This window comes from Enhydra lutris, unplaced genomic scaffold, assembly GCF_002288905.1.
Source record: "Enhydra lutris kenyoni isolate GAN:26980312 unplaced genomic scaffold, ASM228890v2 scaffoldscaffold27, whole genome shotgun sequence".
Taxonomy (NCBI): domain Eukaryota; kingdom Metazoa; phylum Chordata; class Mammalia; order Carnivora; family Mustelidae; genus Enhydra; species Enhydra lutris.
Window position 1 is genome coordinate 14315391 of NW_019154111.1, and position 18058 is coordinate 14333448.

General features: G+C 41.6%; 1 protein-coding gene across 1 annotated transcript in view; it reads right to left on the reverse strand.

Annotated features, from left to right (window-relative positions):
• Window positions 1-18058, reverse strand: part of LOC111152030 (staphylococcal nuclease and tudor domain containing 1) — a 413353-nt gene that overhangs the window by 263012 nt on the left and 132283 nt on the right. The window contains exon 11 of the mRNA XM_022510305.1: window positions 3872-3961. Coding sequence (XP_022366013.1) covers window positions 3872-3961 — 90 coding nt within the window. The remainder of the gene's footprint in view (window positions 1-3871; window positions 3962-18058) is intronic.

Sequence of the window (18058 nt, forward strand, 5' to 3'; positions counted from 1 at the left end):
ATCATCTAATGCAATATGAATTTGAAATAACTGCCATATTATTTATAGCCCAATAACTCCCCAAATGTCTGCATTTATCAAGAAAAACACTCCATTTTAAGTGCCTAGAAAAGAGTCAGCCTAGTTCATAGAACAAATTTTGATGGCATGAAAGCCAAAGTCGGCAGTTAGTTTACAAATGAGCTTCATCTCTAAAATCCGCTTATTCAACAAATACTGGCAAAAACATTTAGGGAGCACACACGTATTTTTGAGCCGAGGAGTCTAGAGACAGTAGAAGACTGGACTGAGCAGATTGTGCCAGGGCTGAGGCTTCTACGCACTCTTGCTTTTTGAAATATCGTCCCTTCTACACGCTCATTTTTGACCCCTCAATTGTCCAAGCAAGTTACAAGTCTGAACACAACAGTTCCCATGGTGATGGAAATTGTACAATTAAGAGACAGGAGTTGTAGTGAATCATATGTCAATTGTAAATGCTGTATTACATGGATTTAAAATACTTCAAGATTCTACTTTAGAGATTCTATGAGACAGCTGGAGAAAATTCCCAGTGAAGATCCCAGTTATTATTACCTTCTTCCACTGAGAACAAAATGATTTAGGCACACAAACTCTGCCTGTTGATGGGCTGACATTCTCTAAGCATTAAAAACAATATACATACACAGAAAGACACTGCTCCTGCTACTAGAAGAGAGAGGACTGTCGCCCTGGTTATTTTAGGATATCCATCTCACCGTCTTTTACACACCTAGGATGTCATGCCACAAAACTAAAAGACATATGAAAGTTACCATGGATTCAATTTCTCCACTATGTTATCGGGGCCATGAAGAACCCCAGAAGAAATCAGCAAGACCGTTCTTTACCAGGCATATTCCTTAGTCAAGATTTTAGTGAGAGCACAGATGGCAGATGGTAAACAGAGGATGGGGAGGGAATTCTACCAGGCAGTATGGCAATTCAGACAGCTTCTGAAACACTTCCAAGATACACACGTATTCTTCCACGTCTCCCTCAAACCAGAGAACACACAAACATACATTTTACACAACACACAGACACTTTACACATACACAAACTGCGTGAGAAGACCCTCATTTTGTGGAAGCTGGAAACTTGATGCCACATCTAACCAGATACCACTCAATGGGAGGATGTCCGTCAAAGCAGCTGCACATTGATTCACATCCCCGACCTCAGAGCCAGTTTAAAAAAAAGAAAAGGAACTGCTAGATTCTATTAAAAAGCAGCACTATTAAACAAAACAACACAACTTACCCGAGTGGCATCTGGAAAAACATGAAAGGTTAGTATCATCCTAGATTCTTATAAAAACCCCATGAGACAGGGAAGGCAAATGATATCCCCAGTTCACAAGTGATGAAACCAAGGCTCAGAGAGGTGCGTGGTTATTTTAATCAAGGCACTTAGCCAGAATTAAATCTTGGGAGTGAATCGAAGTGAATTTCCATAACTGAAATAGAGACCATTGAATCTAACAAAGCGACCTTACCAGTTTACCTTCAATCTTATTTCTCTACATTCTAGAAACTCCTTGAAACTGTCATATTATAGACTCTCTGGGATGGTCAAATAATAGTCTGGGCAGAGAAGATGATTTTACCTCCATTACCTCGCTTAAGCTGTGACAGGCTGCCCTAATCAGCTTTCGTGCACAGAGGCACAGAGGCACACACACTCCCTCTCCGTGCCTCTTAATCACCACGTGCCACGCCGAGCAGCTGCAGAGGTCTGAAGGGAATTGGCAGAAATGTGCAATGATGTGCTAGACCCCCCCCCACCCCGAGGCAGCAACTGCCCTGCCTGCTCCCAGACTCGAGAGAAAACATGGGTGTTCACTGTCGCAACTGACGGGCCCAGAAGACAGGCAAGTGGTTTCAGGTGGTGAGTCAGGAAAAGCAGTTTGCATCAGGAATGTTCCAGCCCAGCAGAGCTGAGCAGCATCCTACTCCCTGTGCAGGGATACAGTATTCATCATTTATACAATGTCACCGTGGGGGACAAACTGGGGCTCAGCACAAATTGAATCCAATCAACTCTTACGCAGAAGAATCAGTAAACAAGGTTTCTCCCACCAAGAAGGAACCTAATTGCTTAAGAACTGCCACCTTATCTGGCACTTGAGGTCAGTCCTTCTATCCTGAGATACAGTCCTTGGCAAAGGGCTGGCACGTGGTCTGAGAGCAGAACCCAGGGCTAACCTTCCGGGACCACTCAGCAGCGGCTGCAACAAGCTGTGGTCCAGGTTCGCAGGCAGGGACAGAACCAGGTGAGGGCAACATGCAAAGAAGCCGGGGGGATGTCCTAACACACTGTGTGCAAAGAGCTGCACAGGACTGAGGGAAGGGCCGCACCCCCCAACACTCCCCTCAGGTTAATTTTGGATGGATTTCCAACTTTTGAGGGAATTCCTTATTTGCTTCTATGCTATTGTTTATGAGCCAGCAAATGAGTGACAGGGTATAAAACTTGGTGAAATAGAGATGTCGACATTAGATCAGATAACAGAAGATCTAGAAACTGAAAGAGGCTTAAAGCCATCATTCGCACTACACTTCATGAATGAATACAGTATTCTGTCAAGTTTTATACAATGACAAATGAGCCTCTTCTCTGAAGGAACCTGAGGAGATTAAACAGTCATTTTAGGGAATCCAGTTTAGTTTCCCTACTTCAAAATTAGCAATTTCATCCCATGCCAACTTTAAGAATCTCTTTGCTGTAATTTATATTTCTAGTAACTATGGTATATAATGAAACTGGTTGTTTGTGACAGACTACTTCAGCATTAGTTCAAAAGCCAGAGCCTTATGAAACCTGTCACATCATTAAAAATCTGCATTTAGGTAAAGAATATTAATGTGGCACTGATGTGTGTTAAGGCCAGACATACAGCAGAATGGCCTTATCTTTCTCAAGATATGAGAAAAACTGGCCCAAAACATGATATTTTTCCAGAAGAATCCTCACTGAAGCAAAGTACAGAAAAGGCAAATCACAGTCCCTCTCTGAAAAGACTTGCATCAACCGCTATCAAAGAAACCACGCCACTCATTTCCTTTGTTCATCAAGGACACAGGCACCTGCCCGGGATATTTAGGGTGGGGAGTCAGGGAAAAATAGGGAATGCTCAGAGGCTCACTCTCAGCCTCTCAAAAATGGCACGTTCTGCAGCTTGTCATAGAATATATGCTCTAAGAACACAAGGAGATGCACTCTTTGGGCCTCTGGGCTGTTGCACTAGACCAGAAAGTCACTGCGCTGCACCACAGGCGCCAAAGGAACTACTGGGAAACCACACAGTCCTTCCCCGGCAAGGCTGCCCTAGCACCTGCCACAGAAGCTACAGGAAGTATGAGCAGCTAAAGAAGTGGGGGGTGGCATATGCCCCAGAGTGCATTTCAGTAAGCATGCTTCCGTTCCAGGAGAGCCCCCTTCTCAACAGCCAACCTATTCCTCAGAAGGGAGGCAGAAAAACCCGGCAACCTTCCTTCAGTAGCATATCCCGCGGCACTGACTTTTAATGGAGGTGGCTGAAGAGAACAAGGGAGCCAAGGAAATGAAGCTCAGGGCAATATGCAATTATTGAAACTGGAATTGAGCCTGGACCCTGGAAAGAACATGCTTTGAGAGCTTTGGCAATCACACTGTGGTCAGGGCCCCAATTTTAAATCTCTCCCACGGGATACCACTTCCTGAGACACAGGCACGCCCCTCGTCGTATCAAAGTAATTCCGCTTGACTTGGCAGAGGGGTGTCATCTGCTGGTATCTGGGATTCCATCACAAGGACCCAGCTTAAAACGATCCCCAACCATTTGTAAATATGTTTCTGTCCCATTTACCTTTTTCCCAATAAGCTTCTTTCGAAGAAATTCCCGGGCTTCAAACATGTAGGGAATGTCATATAGGGGACGTAGTTTCTTGTTCTTATCCTAAAAGAAAAACAAAGTATCACATCAGAAATGAAAAACAAACATTAAAAAAACCCACAGATGAACACAGCTAACAAAACAAAATTACTAGAATACCTCTGAAATATGCTACCTCCCAGTTATCACAAATATTAACTAAGTGCCAGTACACAGGAAATGATTAATAGGTATTTGGATGGAATGCTTTACAGCAAATAAGATTATCTTTTTCATACCACAGACTCAAAAATAAGTAATGAAATGTTTGTAATTATCTAAACTGGAAACAACCAAGTGTTAATCAACGAGGAAAAGACCTATATAAACTGTGGGACAGAAGCAGCTCAGTAAGTATTAGGGCCCTTCAAATATTTATAGATACACTATGAATCTAGCTCTATTATTCTTTAAGCCATTAAGGATCCACCAACTCTTAGCTTCACACAAAGCTCTGTGTAAATATATGTTATAATCCTAGATTCAAAATTCTTACAACCTAACAGAGTAATACAAGAAAAGCTATGACAGGGCAACAGGTATGAAATGGCAACACAAAGCAGTTTGGACTAAGTGCTAAACTGTGTGATAGAGACTAGGGACTAAGTGCTATCAGAGTTCAGGGAAGTGGAAAGAAAGAAGTAATCAGGAAATGTTTCACTGACAAGGTGACATGGTTTCATTGACTTAATATGAGTTTACAGGATAAGAAAAAACTAGAAAGGAAATCAGAGTTGAAAAAAACAGAACAAGCTAAAGGAGGCAGGAAAAAATAGTATTTCAACACAACATGCACACACATGAACATCAACATACACAATTCTTTCATTATCTTGCAGGTCCCAGACTTCCCCCAAAGAGGTTACTGTTCTAAGCAATGTAACTTTTAAAGAATATGGGAGAAAGCTCTAGAGGAGATTGACAAAGAGAGAATGGATAGGAACTAAAGTGATAGGAGAAGCATTTTAAGAAATGAACGAACAAAGGCGCCTGGGTGGTTCAATCGGTAAGTGTCTGCCTTTGGCTCAGGTCATGATCCCAGGGTCCTAAGACTCCCTGCTCAGCTAGAAATCTGCTTCTCCCTCTCTCTGTGCCCCTCTCCCTCTTTAATAAATAAAATCTCATAAAAAGGAAGAAAGGGAGGAAGGAAAGGAGGGAGGGAGGAAGGGAGAACAAATGAACAGAATGGATAGAGGGAATAAAAGAAGAAGAATCCAATAAATGATGACATGCATATGAAGTCAAGAGAAGTTTGCCTTTTGATGGGGGTGTGGAGTTGGGCGATGTTACAAGAAATACAGAGATGCTGGCTAGATTGCTAGGTCTGATTAATGTCTCTCCCCAGCTAGCCCCTAAGTTCCACAAGAACAGAGATCCTGTCCATTTCTGTTATTCTGTGACCCTGGAAACAAGCAGAGTGCCTCCTCTCTACAGTACGTGCTCAAATAATAGTTGGGATGAACTAACTACAAAAGAAATAGCAAAATTACATATACACAGAAATCAAGTATGTTAGAAGAACAGAACTACATGTATAGAATTCAGAATCCCTAGGACCCAGATCATGGTGGTGGTGGGGGGTGGTGGGCACAGAATTCACAAATAAAAAGAAAATCAAGGACTAACTAACCCAGAGTCGTGCAGCTGCTTGCCCATCCTGTATACTTAGCCCACCTGGCCTTACCTCTTTGTTATTTTTTTTATTAACATATAAGGTATTACTTGTCCCAGGGGTACAGGTCTGTGCATCACCAGGCTTACACATTTCACAACACTCACCATAGCACATACCCTCCCCAATGTCCATAACCCAGCCATCCTATCCCTCCCCCCCCACCCCCAGCAACCCTCAGTGTTTCATGAGATTAAGAGTCTCATGGTTTGCCTCCCTCCTGTTCGCATTTTTTTTTTTTTCATTTTTTCCCTCCCTAACCCCCACAACCCCCTGCCCTGCCTCTCAAATTCCTCATATCAGAGAGATCATGTGATAATTGTCTTTCTGACTTATTTCACTTAGCATAATATCCTCTAGTTCCATCCACGTCGTTGCAAATGGCAAGATTTCATTTTTTTGGCTGCATAATATTCCACTGTGTATATATACCCCACATCTTCTTTATCCATTCATCTGTTGATGGACATCTAGGTTCTTTCCACACTTTCTGGCCTCACATCCTTATAATCCTCTCTATACTGAAAGAGGTATTCAAGTTATTTTCTTAAATAGCTAATTACTCCTAAATAAAGAAGCTGTATCATCTTAATACCCCATGTTTAAACTAATCCTAATGACAATAGTGAGGTCAAGGGAATTGAAATAGGTGTTTCCTCCTATACCTTAACCAAGCCTTGGTGTCCAGAATACATCATATAAACAATTCATTGACATGACCAAGAAAAATCTCTATGAGAATGCATAGAATTGAGTTTGAGTTCCACATTCTTTATCCCACTGCCTTCTAGCTCCTCTGGTGAAAACAACAGTAACAACAAGATGGCAGCAGCATTCCAGCACTCGGTGTTCTTCTTGGAGGTTAAGGAGGTACGTTCAGAAACGAAGGCGAGCTCCTATTCCTTCTTGGATGTGTGGGACTCCACATGCTCTTAATGGGAACAACAAGATTGCCACACTTGGATCAAATTCCTGGGGTGTCATGATCACAGTCTAGTAAGTGAGGGATGGCCCTAAACATGAAATCTTTTGCAGGGAAAAAAAAAAAAAAAGATCAAAACAGGATACATGAGGGTTGCTGGGGTAGGGGAGTTCTGCGTAACACAAGGGCAAATATACAGGATTATGGATATTTTTTAAACATCCAGGCAGCCAAATCAAAATAGGAGTCACTCCTGAGGAGCTAAGTATAATATATAAGCCATAAAATAGAGTTTATGATGACAGTCAATGATACAGTAAGAATGCTTGCTCAACCGAAGATTCTAGGTGCCAATAATGAACGGTATTTTTAATAATGACAAAAATCAACGGTTATCAGAATCAACCTTCGGGAATAAAGAAGTGCCAATGATAATTTATGTTCACCATGCAATGGAGGGCAATCTATTTAGAGAGAGTATCTGTGTTACTACACAAGCCTAAATGAACAACACTATAAAAAGTGAAGTAAACAAAATATTGACAATTACCTCGCCTCGCCTCATGATTTATCACAGAACCTGAATGTGTGAACCTTATCCTACTTATTCCAAAACACCACAGAGATCATAAGGCAGTATGACTTGACTGAATTCTGAAACAATGAGTGAAAGCTAAGAAATAATAGCTTTAACAAATATTCAAATGAAGATCACGAGATGAGGCATACATAAATGAGTGAAAATGACTATCTGAACAAGAAAGACACTCAACAGAACTGGCCCAAGCCAAAATGCTCTCAGAAGAATGAAAGAAAATAGAGAGTATATCGAGAAACATCCCAGTAAAAATCCAGGCAACTTCTGAATGATTATATGTCTGTCATGAAGCTAGAAAAGAACTAATAGCACAAGCAGAAAACAAGGTATCACAAGTGAAAACAGAATGATCTTGTTACTCTAACCCTTCAGAGCTAGTAGCTATTGACATCTGCAAACATCTTACAAGAGAGATATTAGAAGTCCCTAGGAAACCACAAAATAAAAGCAATTCCTCCAAATTACCAGGTACATAAAAGCCTTTGAAATCTCTAAGAGGCAATTGAGGTATGGAATGTATTCTGAGAAAACAGGACTTTAGCGGGATCTTGCCTGCTAAAAAGGACTGTCTAGTTTAGATTCTAATTTGCACAGAAATATTTTTTTAAAAAATAAAAACAGAAGAGAATGCTTGCTTTATTTGGTGGGCAGATAATACAAAAACCAGTATGTGCTGTAATCACTGTTCATCCTGAGAAATGACGTTGTATGTAGGCCCTGCAATGACTCACACATTAGAGGTAACTTCAATTATTTGTACCTCTCACTCGTTTGGAGAGGGAGGCCCAACACCCACATCTCAGCATCTAAAAACCCACTTGGCATTTTTACAGAAGTTATATTTGGCTGGTTGCCAAAATGTGGTTGCTGCTCAATGCTCACTTGGAGGGAATGGATGAAATCTCCAATCAAGGCCTTATACTCAACCCCCAGCTTTGGGTTTCAACCTCAGGCCAAATTTTATCTAGCTCCTCCTGTAGCACAAATCTAATGCCCCAGAGATATTGCAGGATTTCTTAAACAAGGTTTAAAAACAAACCACGGCAAGGGGTGGGGGGTGGGGTAGAGAAGAGTCTAATAAATGTGGTTCCACTAAAATTAAAAGCAGTTCTTTACTGAAAACACTTAATGAGCAAAGTTGACAGGCCAGAGTACAAAGGTTTAGTAGCTGATGACTGAAACAGATAGAGAAAAAGCTCAGGAGGATGAGAGGGAGCTCAGCACAGAGTCACAGATGTCATGTGATCAGGGCAGGCCTTACGGGGGCGCATTAGAGTTTAATAAAGACTCAAGGAAGGTACAGGATGGAGTCACCTGGAGAAGGGCAGGGAGAATGCCCAATGCAAAGACCCTGTGTTAGAAGCATGCCTGGTGGGTTCAAGGAGCAGCGAAGACACGACTGTAGCTACAACAATGTGAGCGCACAAGGAGAGCAAAAGAAAGACAATGGGTATTGATGAGGGATGGGTAATGGGAAAAAGAAAAGAAGCAAGGGGAAAGAAATGGGTTTGAGGATGAGTACACAAGACTTCCAGCTTTCTCTGTGAGGTTTTCTGTCTTTGAAAGAAAGAGAAAAAGAGGATCTGAAGAATACGTGGTATAATACCAAGACTGAAAAAGGAATGCCTGTTATACTATTCTCTAATGTTGGAATTTTTTTAAGTGAAAAATAATCAGGGATAGGAAACCCCAAACCTTGTTTGGTCAACATTTTCCCTTTGCTCACAATATTTTACTGCAGAGGAATAAAATATGAAACAATGGTCATTCTTTTCCTCATAAAAAAATGCATTAAATTCCACTTTTTCCCTCCAAAAAAAAAAAAAAAAAAGTTCATAAATGTATCCTTCCACAAGGCAGAATGGAATAATTTAACTACAAATGTGCTCTCAAATAACCAGGGTCAAAAACAAGTTTGATTTTTATTTTTAGTAGGAGACTTGAACTATAATAATATTAATTAAAGTAGCCAAGCAGAGTTGTACTCTATGAAGATCTTAAAACTGACTGTTGAACTAAAATAAGAACAGACATGATCAGATTAAAATGGATAAAATCTCCAACAGTAAATAATGGACCAGTCCCAGTTGCCCTGCCACACACACCATTTTAATAAACAAAGGCTGCTGCTATTTCCATTTGAATTATAGACTGAACATAGGAACATTACCACATGCCCTGGGCATATTTACAATCAAGAACCTTTCAATTCCCTTGGCAGCCAGGAGACAGAATCCACGGGGATATCCACTATTTTATCATCCTTAGCCTATACAGTAGCATATTTTTAATAAAGGTGGTCAGTTAACTAGAAAGCTATAGTCAGCACCTGGGGAAAGGTTCAAAATTGTAACCGCCTTGGCCAAGTGGAAGTCAGCTTGTACCACTCTCTCTAAAGGAATATATACATTAAGTGCATATACAAACATTTCTCTAGGAGTTGTCTCATAAAAAAAAAGATACTCATTTCCCAATTAGCTTCATTTCATTCTGCCAGTCAAAGCATCTCTCGAAGGTAAACAGAGTCTATTAAAGAGACACGGTCTGCGTAAGTCCCAAATCCACAACGCAATACATTTCATACATATCCCCAGGAAGTAAAGAGGGAATGGCAAACAACAGAAACTTAAACTGCAGGGGGAGGGAAGCGATTATAAAAATTCACAGGTATAAGACCGGCAGGGGCTAATCTTTCAACCCCATGATTATGCCCCTGAAGTGTTTCCATTGCTTCTACAGGTCCCTGAAATTTCTCAATTTCTCTGACAACCATATTTGATCTTGCTGATACCATGTTTAAGGATCTAATAACATGTATGAAAAACACTGGAATTTAATGTTTGATAATCAATGCTATTCTAAACGATGAGGTTCAAGCTGAAGGAGTCTGAGAGAACAGTAGAAACAGGAAGGTCATTTTGACCTTATCCCTACCCTTCTCCCCTCCAACAGGTCAGGTCATAAAACCTCACGGGAGAGATGCCCTTCCTATATCAAGAGGAAGGAAAAAAACATCCTTATTGCCAAAGAAAAGATAACACCGCAAAGAATCCAAACCAACAGGTCTTGACACTTTCCTCATACTCTTTCACCTATCATATTTCTACCCAGCAGTCCATTCTTCATTGACCTAACATAAAAACACTCAGGTCTGTTTCTTAGAGTCTTTCTTTTCTTTTTTTAATATCTTTTTTTTTTTTAAGATTTTATTTATTTCTTTGACAGAGAGAGAGGAAGAGAGGGAACACAAGCAGGGGGAGTGGGAGAAGAAGAAGCAGGCTTCCCGCTGAGCAGGGAGCCCAATGTGGGGCTCAATCCCAGGACCCTGGGATCATGACCACAGCTGAAGACAGACACTGAACGACTGAGCCACCCAGGTGCCCCGAGTCTTTATTTTCTTAGGAAAGTTCCCATGTCACATAAAACTTAAATAAATCTGCATGTTTTTTTCCTGTTAATCTGTCTTTGTCAGTTTAATTTTAGGACCCATACAGGGACCCTTTGGGGGAAGGAAAACTTTCCTCCCCTAGAGTAACAACCCTATGACCCCTATAACAACCCTATCAAGCAGGCTGAATGCTGACAGCTATGCTCCCTGGATCGTGGGGGTGAGGAGTAGAATTCCAATTGTACAAGGAAAGGAAACGTTCCTAGCTCATGTAACAGGTCATAGAAGAGCTGGGATTCTGGACGCAGCTATCTCAGAGGCCTAGGCTCACTGTTGGTGGGTGGGACACTATACTTCGGGCTTGTTATTTCCAAAAAGCAATCATCGCCTGTCAGTGATTGTCACATTTTGGTGTGCCTAAGGATCACTGGGGAGCTTGTAAACATGCAGACTGCCAGGCCCACATTAGATTCTGTGATTCAGTAAGTCTGGTGTGTGATTACCATAATCCTGTGTTTTTAATAAGCAGCAAGAAGGTCTGTGCCACACCTTGAAAATGGTGCTGTATATACCGAGTGCCTAGTCCGGCTTAAAAAAATGGCAAGAAAAGGAGGTTAAAGGTTTTAAGAGTCAGAAAGCAATACTGAAGTGCTTAATGGCAAACAGTTAAACAAAAATAAACAAGTAAATCACTGGGGAATCCAAGTGCATCTCTATATACATAGCTGAAAGTAACTCAACACACTCCCTAAACTTCTACATGGATAAAACAACTTAAAACGTTCTAGTCACAGGGACGAAACAAGATTTTCAAATATTCCACGAGTCCAGCTGTAAGAAGATGGAACGTGGAATCTGAGAATCAAGAAAGAAAACCAACCTGCCTACAGGCAGGGACCAGCCAAAGAGGGTATATCCTCTCTCCTGTCTGCCTGTCCTCAGACACACAGAGGTCTAGACCTAGACTAGCCACAGTGACAACAGAAAAGAGGGAGTGACAGTTCCCCAAAACAGGCCCAGTCACAGCCTGGCAAGCTGCCAGGAAAACGGCTTCATGGTATCCAAAGAGGGAAAGCAGAAGAGCAGATCTCGGCAGCCTTACGTCCTTGAAGGGACTCGCCAGGCATCTGCAGTGCACAGCATATGATTATGTTCCACAGGAACCTGCACATCCCAAAATTAAAGTACCATTTTCAAGACCATCATGAAAGGGGGAAAAAAGTGTCTGGAGATTGCTCTTCTACTCAATTACATTAGCCAACTATAAGCACTTTCAGAAGGACTTGCTATTTATTGCTCAGATGCAATGGGGGGGGGGGGCAAGAAGCCAAATATCAGGGCTTTTTTCCCCCCAAGACCCTGTCAAGGCTTTGAGAATAAATACTTTAAAGGCTCTAAGGGCTCCAAAACCATTATCCAAGCGCCAAACCATATGGGGTCCCTCCACTTGGCTGCAAATACTTCTGCCGGCACAGGAGGGAATGAAAGAAAAGAGCAGCAGTACCCGTCACAGACCTCAAGGCTAAAGAATGCCAAAGCTCACAAGTCAGAAGCTGTGCGATCCACAGCAAAGCTGCTCCTGGACCCCGAAGAAAACTGAAAATAAAAGAGACTCTGGAGTCCTGCCCCGTCGTCTTCTCCCTGCATAGGGACGGCTTCCAACAAGCAAGAGGGCAAAATCTTTTCCCCTACTCACCAACTGCTCTGAAAATAAAAGTCTGCTCCAAAGGGGCAGTGAGTCTGGGCCACCTTTCCTAGAGGAATAGTGAGGATTCTGCCGATAAGACCGGGATAATGAGACAGAAAGGGCATCAGATCCTTGAAGAGAACAAAGCTCAAGTTCACTACTCCTGAAGTCAGAGACGAAAGAGCTGCCCTGGACTTTGAAATTGAACGCCCCTCAAGCACGTGTTGGCAACAAATGATCAAGAGTAAGTACGTGGCTTGTTGCTGACCAACAGAATAAGAGCCTGGGCTCTAAACAACGATTCTGCCACCAGCAGCTCCTGGCTGCTCCTGTGCCTCAGTTTCCTCCTAAGAAGCAGCAATTTAAAGAAGTACCTGGCATTATACAAGTGAAAAGAGTGGGAAGCAGGCAAAATTCTTTCAAAACCCTGTAAAAATCATAAAAGGGCTAGATATATTAGTACAAATTAAGGCAACTCCAAGTTCACATTCAAAGAACATTTTAGGTATTGTAAACTCCACCGGAAAACCAAATCTACACTTTCAGTGTTACGAAGACGCAAAGCTACTTAGTTAAGTTTTACAACATTTAACATGGATGTTAGCAAGAGCTAAAACGTCAAGAGACAGAAGAGATAAGCCAAAGCAACAGCACTAATCACTTTCTGCCTTGTTATTACTGCAGTTTAATTACTCCATATAGGTCTTATCTTCCCTAGCAGACCACACAAGGAAAGATCACTGCGAGAGAAAAAAGATCTTTATGTTGCCCAGAAAGTGCCTAGCATAGTGCCATATTCCTAGAAAATTCAACATACTGAGAGAATAAAATGAGGAAAACAAAAAGTCCTATCTAAAAGATTTATTTTTTAAAACTCAAACTGTACTTCTTGTGATTACGGAAATAAATGGAACTGGTTAATAAACATTAAGTGCACTTAAAGGGGGGGTGAGGGGAGACAATTACCGCTGTAGGTTCATACCACTGCCAGCAGAGTCACTGAATGAATGCTCCCCATACAACACTACTGGAAGGTGAACTATTTCTCATGTCTCTACCTTCTGGCCAGTATTACCAAGTAAGATGCTATACTACACAAATGGCATTACTGAGTAATGATTAAAAAGATTCCAGGCTAGATAGCTCACTGTACCAAACTATAAAATCGAGGCTCTCTGTAAGCGGTGATGCAAAAGTAATATTCTAACTGCTGTGTGTAATGTTGGAAAAAACAAGTGTACAAAATCCAAATAATCGGTCTGTTCTCTTTTGACCTGGCTGAGAATTTAAAGCAATCTTCTGTTCTCTCTGCAAGTCTGACATAATGAATTCTATTACTTACAATCTTTGAAGAAGAAAGAAAATACTCTTGATCATTAGCTAATGGTTACCAGAAATCCTTATAAGAGCACATAACACCATTCAGAATTTAAGTAAAGCTGAACTGATATTTTTAAAATATCAAGTGTGACAATTTAACACTTAAAATAAGTGATACTGAACTACAACATAAAAGATTTCCTAATGAGGAATCAAAGTATCAGAGCCCCCCTCCCCTAACTCATAAATTGGAGATTAAACTTAAGCCTAGACAAGAGCATGTGCTGGGGTGATGTTTCTGGTGGCTAAAATGAGGGAAAAGAGAAGGCCAGGGGAAGACTGCAAGACCCTTCCTAGGTTCTGGAGAATGATCTGCAACAATCCTAACAGGTGCATCGTGATACTGAATGACGCACACACTCTTCGTTTGCTGTTCAAATGAACAGGGCTGGGCAAAAATAAAAAATAGTGAGCGACTCTCTAGTAGGGCCTCTTTCTACGGAGCTAAGAGTTCTGAAGATTGATTGCAAACATGAATCAACGTTGACACAGGAAACCCCTTCATTGGAAAGAACACAAAAAGTGTGCAAATAAGAAACCAGAGTTTAAAAGAGGAAGGGAAAATGGAGCAGGGAAAAACCTTCTTCAAGGACAAAGGCAAGCCTGGAGGTCTGCAAGGTAATGGAAACCAGCAGGTACTGGTATATCACAACTGGCTCTTCCCTTCTGGAACTGCTTTCCTTTTCACTGGAAGCTCATAATTAACCAGTTGGCCCCAAATCATGTTTTCTAGTAATGGAGAAATCTCCCACATTTCTTACCCTTCATCCCCAGGCTAAAAATGGAGAGCCAATGCCCTCAGAAGAGACAACCCCGTTACTTAAAGTACAGGCTACATGCCAGATGAAACCCATCCAGCACGGTGACATGCCACAAGCCCTCCCACAGTTCTAGAAGGGGAGGAAGGAAAAGGAGGAAAAGAAAATAAATCTCTTACAATAGGAAACCAATTTTCTCTGTAACAGACCGCAGAATCAGGGAAGCCCATTCAGAAGATAATTTTTTGTTAGAGAAATGTTTCTTTGTGAATGCCTCTCCTTCTTCACCATATTAAAAAATAATTATTAAAGTTTCTTCCTGGAACAACACAGAAGAGAAAATGATGCTGGATATGACACCATTATTTAGCTGGTGCCAGTGGAACCTTCAGTTGAGCCAGATTTCCAGTCAAATTTGTGCAATAAATTGTGATGCATTTCAAAAACTGAGACTGAATTATGTAAGTGCACGGCTTAAGGTCTCCCTTTAGACACTGAGCTTCTGCCTTGCCAGTTGCATCACTCCAAGGTCTAAATCAGGCTGCAGGTCTACTGCCACATATTTTATCCACCAAATTCAAAGTACTCTCAGTGTGGGTTTAATTCACTAAAACGAGGCCTATGCCTTCAGGACAGGTATCATTCTAGCCCTACAGAACAAAGAGGACTCTCTTTTACTCTACAGCCTACCTGCCATCAATCAGAAAACGACAACATTTATCAGTCACTACAACCATGGAGAAACACCATGCCTTGCCCCACCACAGGAAGAGACTTTGACAAGGAAGGCTGAATCCAGACTTGCTAGAAGCTGCTCCCGGGAAAGAAACTGTCCTTTCACCCAACCTGGAATAAACACAGCCAGGAAGGGATTGAAGTTACTCTGTACCAGTCATTTGCAGTGCAAGCTTTCCAGTGACTAGATCCCAGAAGAGTCGGGTGAGGGCACAGGGCCTGAGTAGGGGGGCTCCCACTCTGAGCTCTGCAACAGGGGTGATCATCCATGCCTCTGCCGTCCAGCTGACACCGGGGCCTTGGTCACTGTGAATGCAGGTTAAGCTCCTGTTTTCTGTCACATCACTCGAAATTCCCTGGTTCTCCTAGCCACAAACAAAACTTTAATTGTGCCTACCATCCCATTGTGACAACCACATGCTTACTGTTCCTACTGCCGGCCTTCTGACTTAACTCCCTAACACAGAGGGATGGCTCCACTTTCAATTCCTCCAACACTCTGTTAAAAAGCAAAACAAACATCCCAAACCATGTGAATGCCTACTATGTGCTTGGGACTTTAAAAATTATTTCTAATCCCCACAGCAACCAATTAAGCTGGAATGAGTAGTTTGCTCAAATAAGATGCCCAGAGAAAAAACATGCTCAAGATAACATATGTCAGAGCAGAAGACCCCAAAAAAGATCTATCCGGCCCCAGAGCCCATACCAGTTTTTCTCTTTCAACTCCCCCAATACTATTGAGGTGGCAAGGACGGACAGATTACCCACAGGCTTTTCGCTCCCGTCTGGTTCCACACCCAATCCCCCACAGACCTGAAAAGGTCAATTCATTTCAGCAAGTACTGCATGTCCACCCCAAGCCACCAGCTCCTGGAAAGCTCATCGAGATTAAGTAAGTTGGACACAGTATTTGTGCCAGTTATGAAGCTGCTGTCACTCAGTTTCAAACCTAACCTTTTCTAAATTCCACTTTGTGATGCTGAGATGGGAAAACTGCCAAGCACGTTTCTGCTTTGCCAGCTGGTTCCCTGTTAGGCTCTGCCAATAGGGGATGTTAGCAGGAGAATGGACAGGAAGAAGGGACAAACTCTTCCTTATCCCTGTCAGCTTCTCCAGAGCTACACTTCTTCCCCTCAGCAATGGCAGTTTGTTCCAGGAGCAGTAACTGATTCCAGCTTACAGTTTGCCCAACACTCCCAGAAGTCGTCTCATCATACCTCCTCAGATTCTCCAGAACCAATCAACCAGCAGCCCCTCCTGGCAGGTCTGGGTCCCAGCTCCGCGATATTTCTCCGTCAAGCTCAGAGACAAAAACATCAGCTCAACAGAGGCCAGCATCCCCCTTCCATTGGGTCCATCCTCAAATTTCTAAGTTTTCATATTCCAGTGTCTTATTCGCCCTCCCAACCCCACAGGTGGTAGCTGCATCTTGTAACGAACACCTCTACGTGAACCTTAGAGTTCTCTTTTTGCCTTTGTAGTATTCCCATGCTTGATTAATAATTTCTTATATTAAGTTGCATAGGTTAAAACAACCGGTATGGTTTCCATCTCCCAAAACAGCAGCCAAAAGCCTCCTTGCTATGTAATTGGACAAAGAAATGTGCAACTATCAATAGGTCAATACTCTTTTGGTAACCAACACTTCCCTCAGAGAATACCACCTCTAACCTGTTCCAGACTATGCACCCGGCCATCTACAATGCAAAAATATGCATAAAAGACCCAAGAAAAATGGAACAAGTGTACATGAAAAGCTTCACAGTCAAAACAGATGATGGCTCCAGGGTGGCTTAGTTGGTTAAGCATCTGACTCTTGATTTTGGCTCAGGTCATGATCCCAAGCTCTGTGCTTATTAGCACAGAGTCTGCTTGAGATTCTCTTTCTCCCTCTGCCCTTTCCCTTGTTCATGTTCTCTAAATAAAAAAAAAAATAAATAAAAATAAGTATATATATATATATATATTTTTTTTTTTTTTTTTTTAAAGGGTGATGGAGAGAAACTCTTGCAAGATTTACCTGGTAACACAAGTACCACATTAGAGTAAAGAGATTTCCAAGCTAGTATGTGCCTAATCCATAAAGTCAACAAGACTCATTTAAACAATTGAGAAGAATGTATCCTAAACTTTTTCTACTTGATACACTGTTAAATGCTCTCTTGGATAGCGAATCATTTTGTGATCTTAAAAAGGTCAACCATAACAAGGCTACACGTATGGTTTCATTTGTTGGGATCATAGTAAAGATGGAAAAATAAAAATCTTAAATGATTCAAGGTGGTTACTACAGCATAAAGAAGAATAGAAATAAAGTGAGGGTTAGCAGAGATGGCCAAACTCATAGGCATAGAACACTAACAACATGTCATTTTTCTACTACAACAAAATGGAAAAAATAACACCAGGTTTTATAGTACATTTTTTTCATTAAGGGGTTACTGAGTGGATTCTAGAAACTTCTTTTATGTCACCAGCCCCCCCCCCCCAAAAAAAAAAGTGGTGCTCGATGGTTACCAGGGACTTGAGGGGAAGGGGGAAAGTATGTTTAATGGGTATACGGCTTCAGTTCTACAAGATAAATCTCAAAATCTGTCTTGCAATAACGTGTGTGACGCTTCTGACTTACACACTAAATAAATGAGGAAAATGGTCAATTTTAAGTTAGGAGGGGTTTTTCTTGTTGCTTTTGGGGTTGTTTTTTTTCAAACCACCAGAAAAAAAGTAGAGCTCATTCAAGATAGCAGTCTGATTTCTATAATCTGGGAGAAGCATGAACGTGTTATCAAATTTCAAGTTAACATGCGAGGTTTCAGATATGATTCCAGATCTCTGGTTGACAGCTCACACACACAGACACACACAGACAGAAAAAGAAAAAGAGATTACTTAGTCACTATTTATGAATATAATCAAACATGCTAGGGCAATTCTGCTCCCAACAACTATATTCCAAACTGTTTCCTTCCTGAACAAGT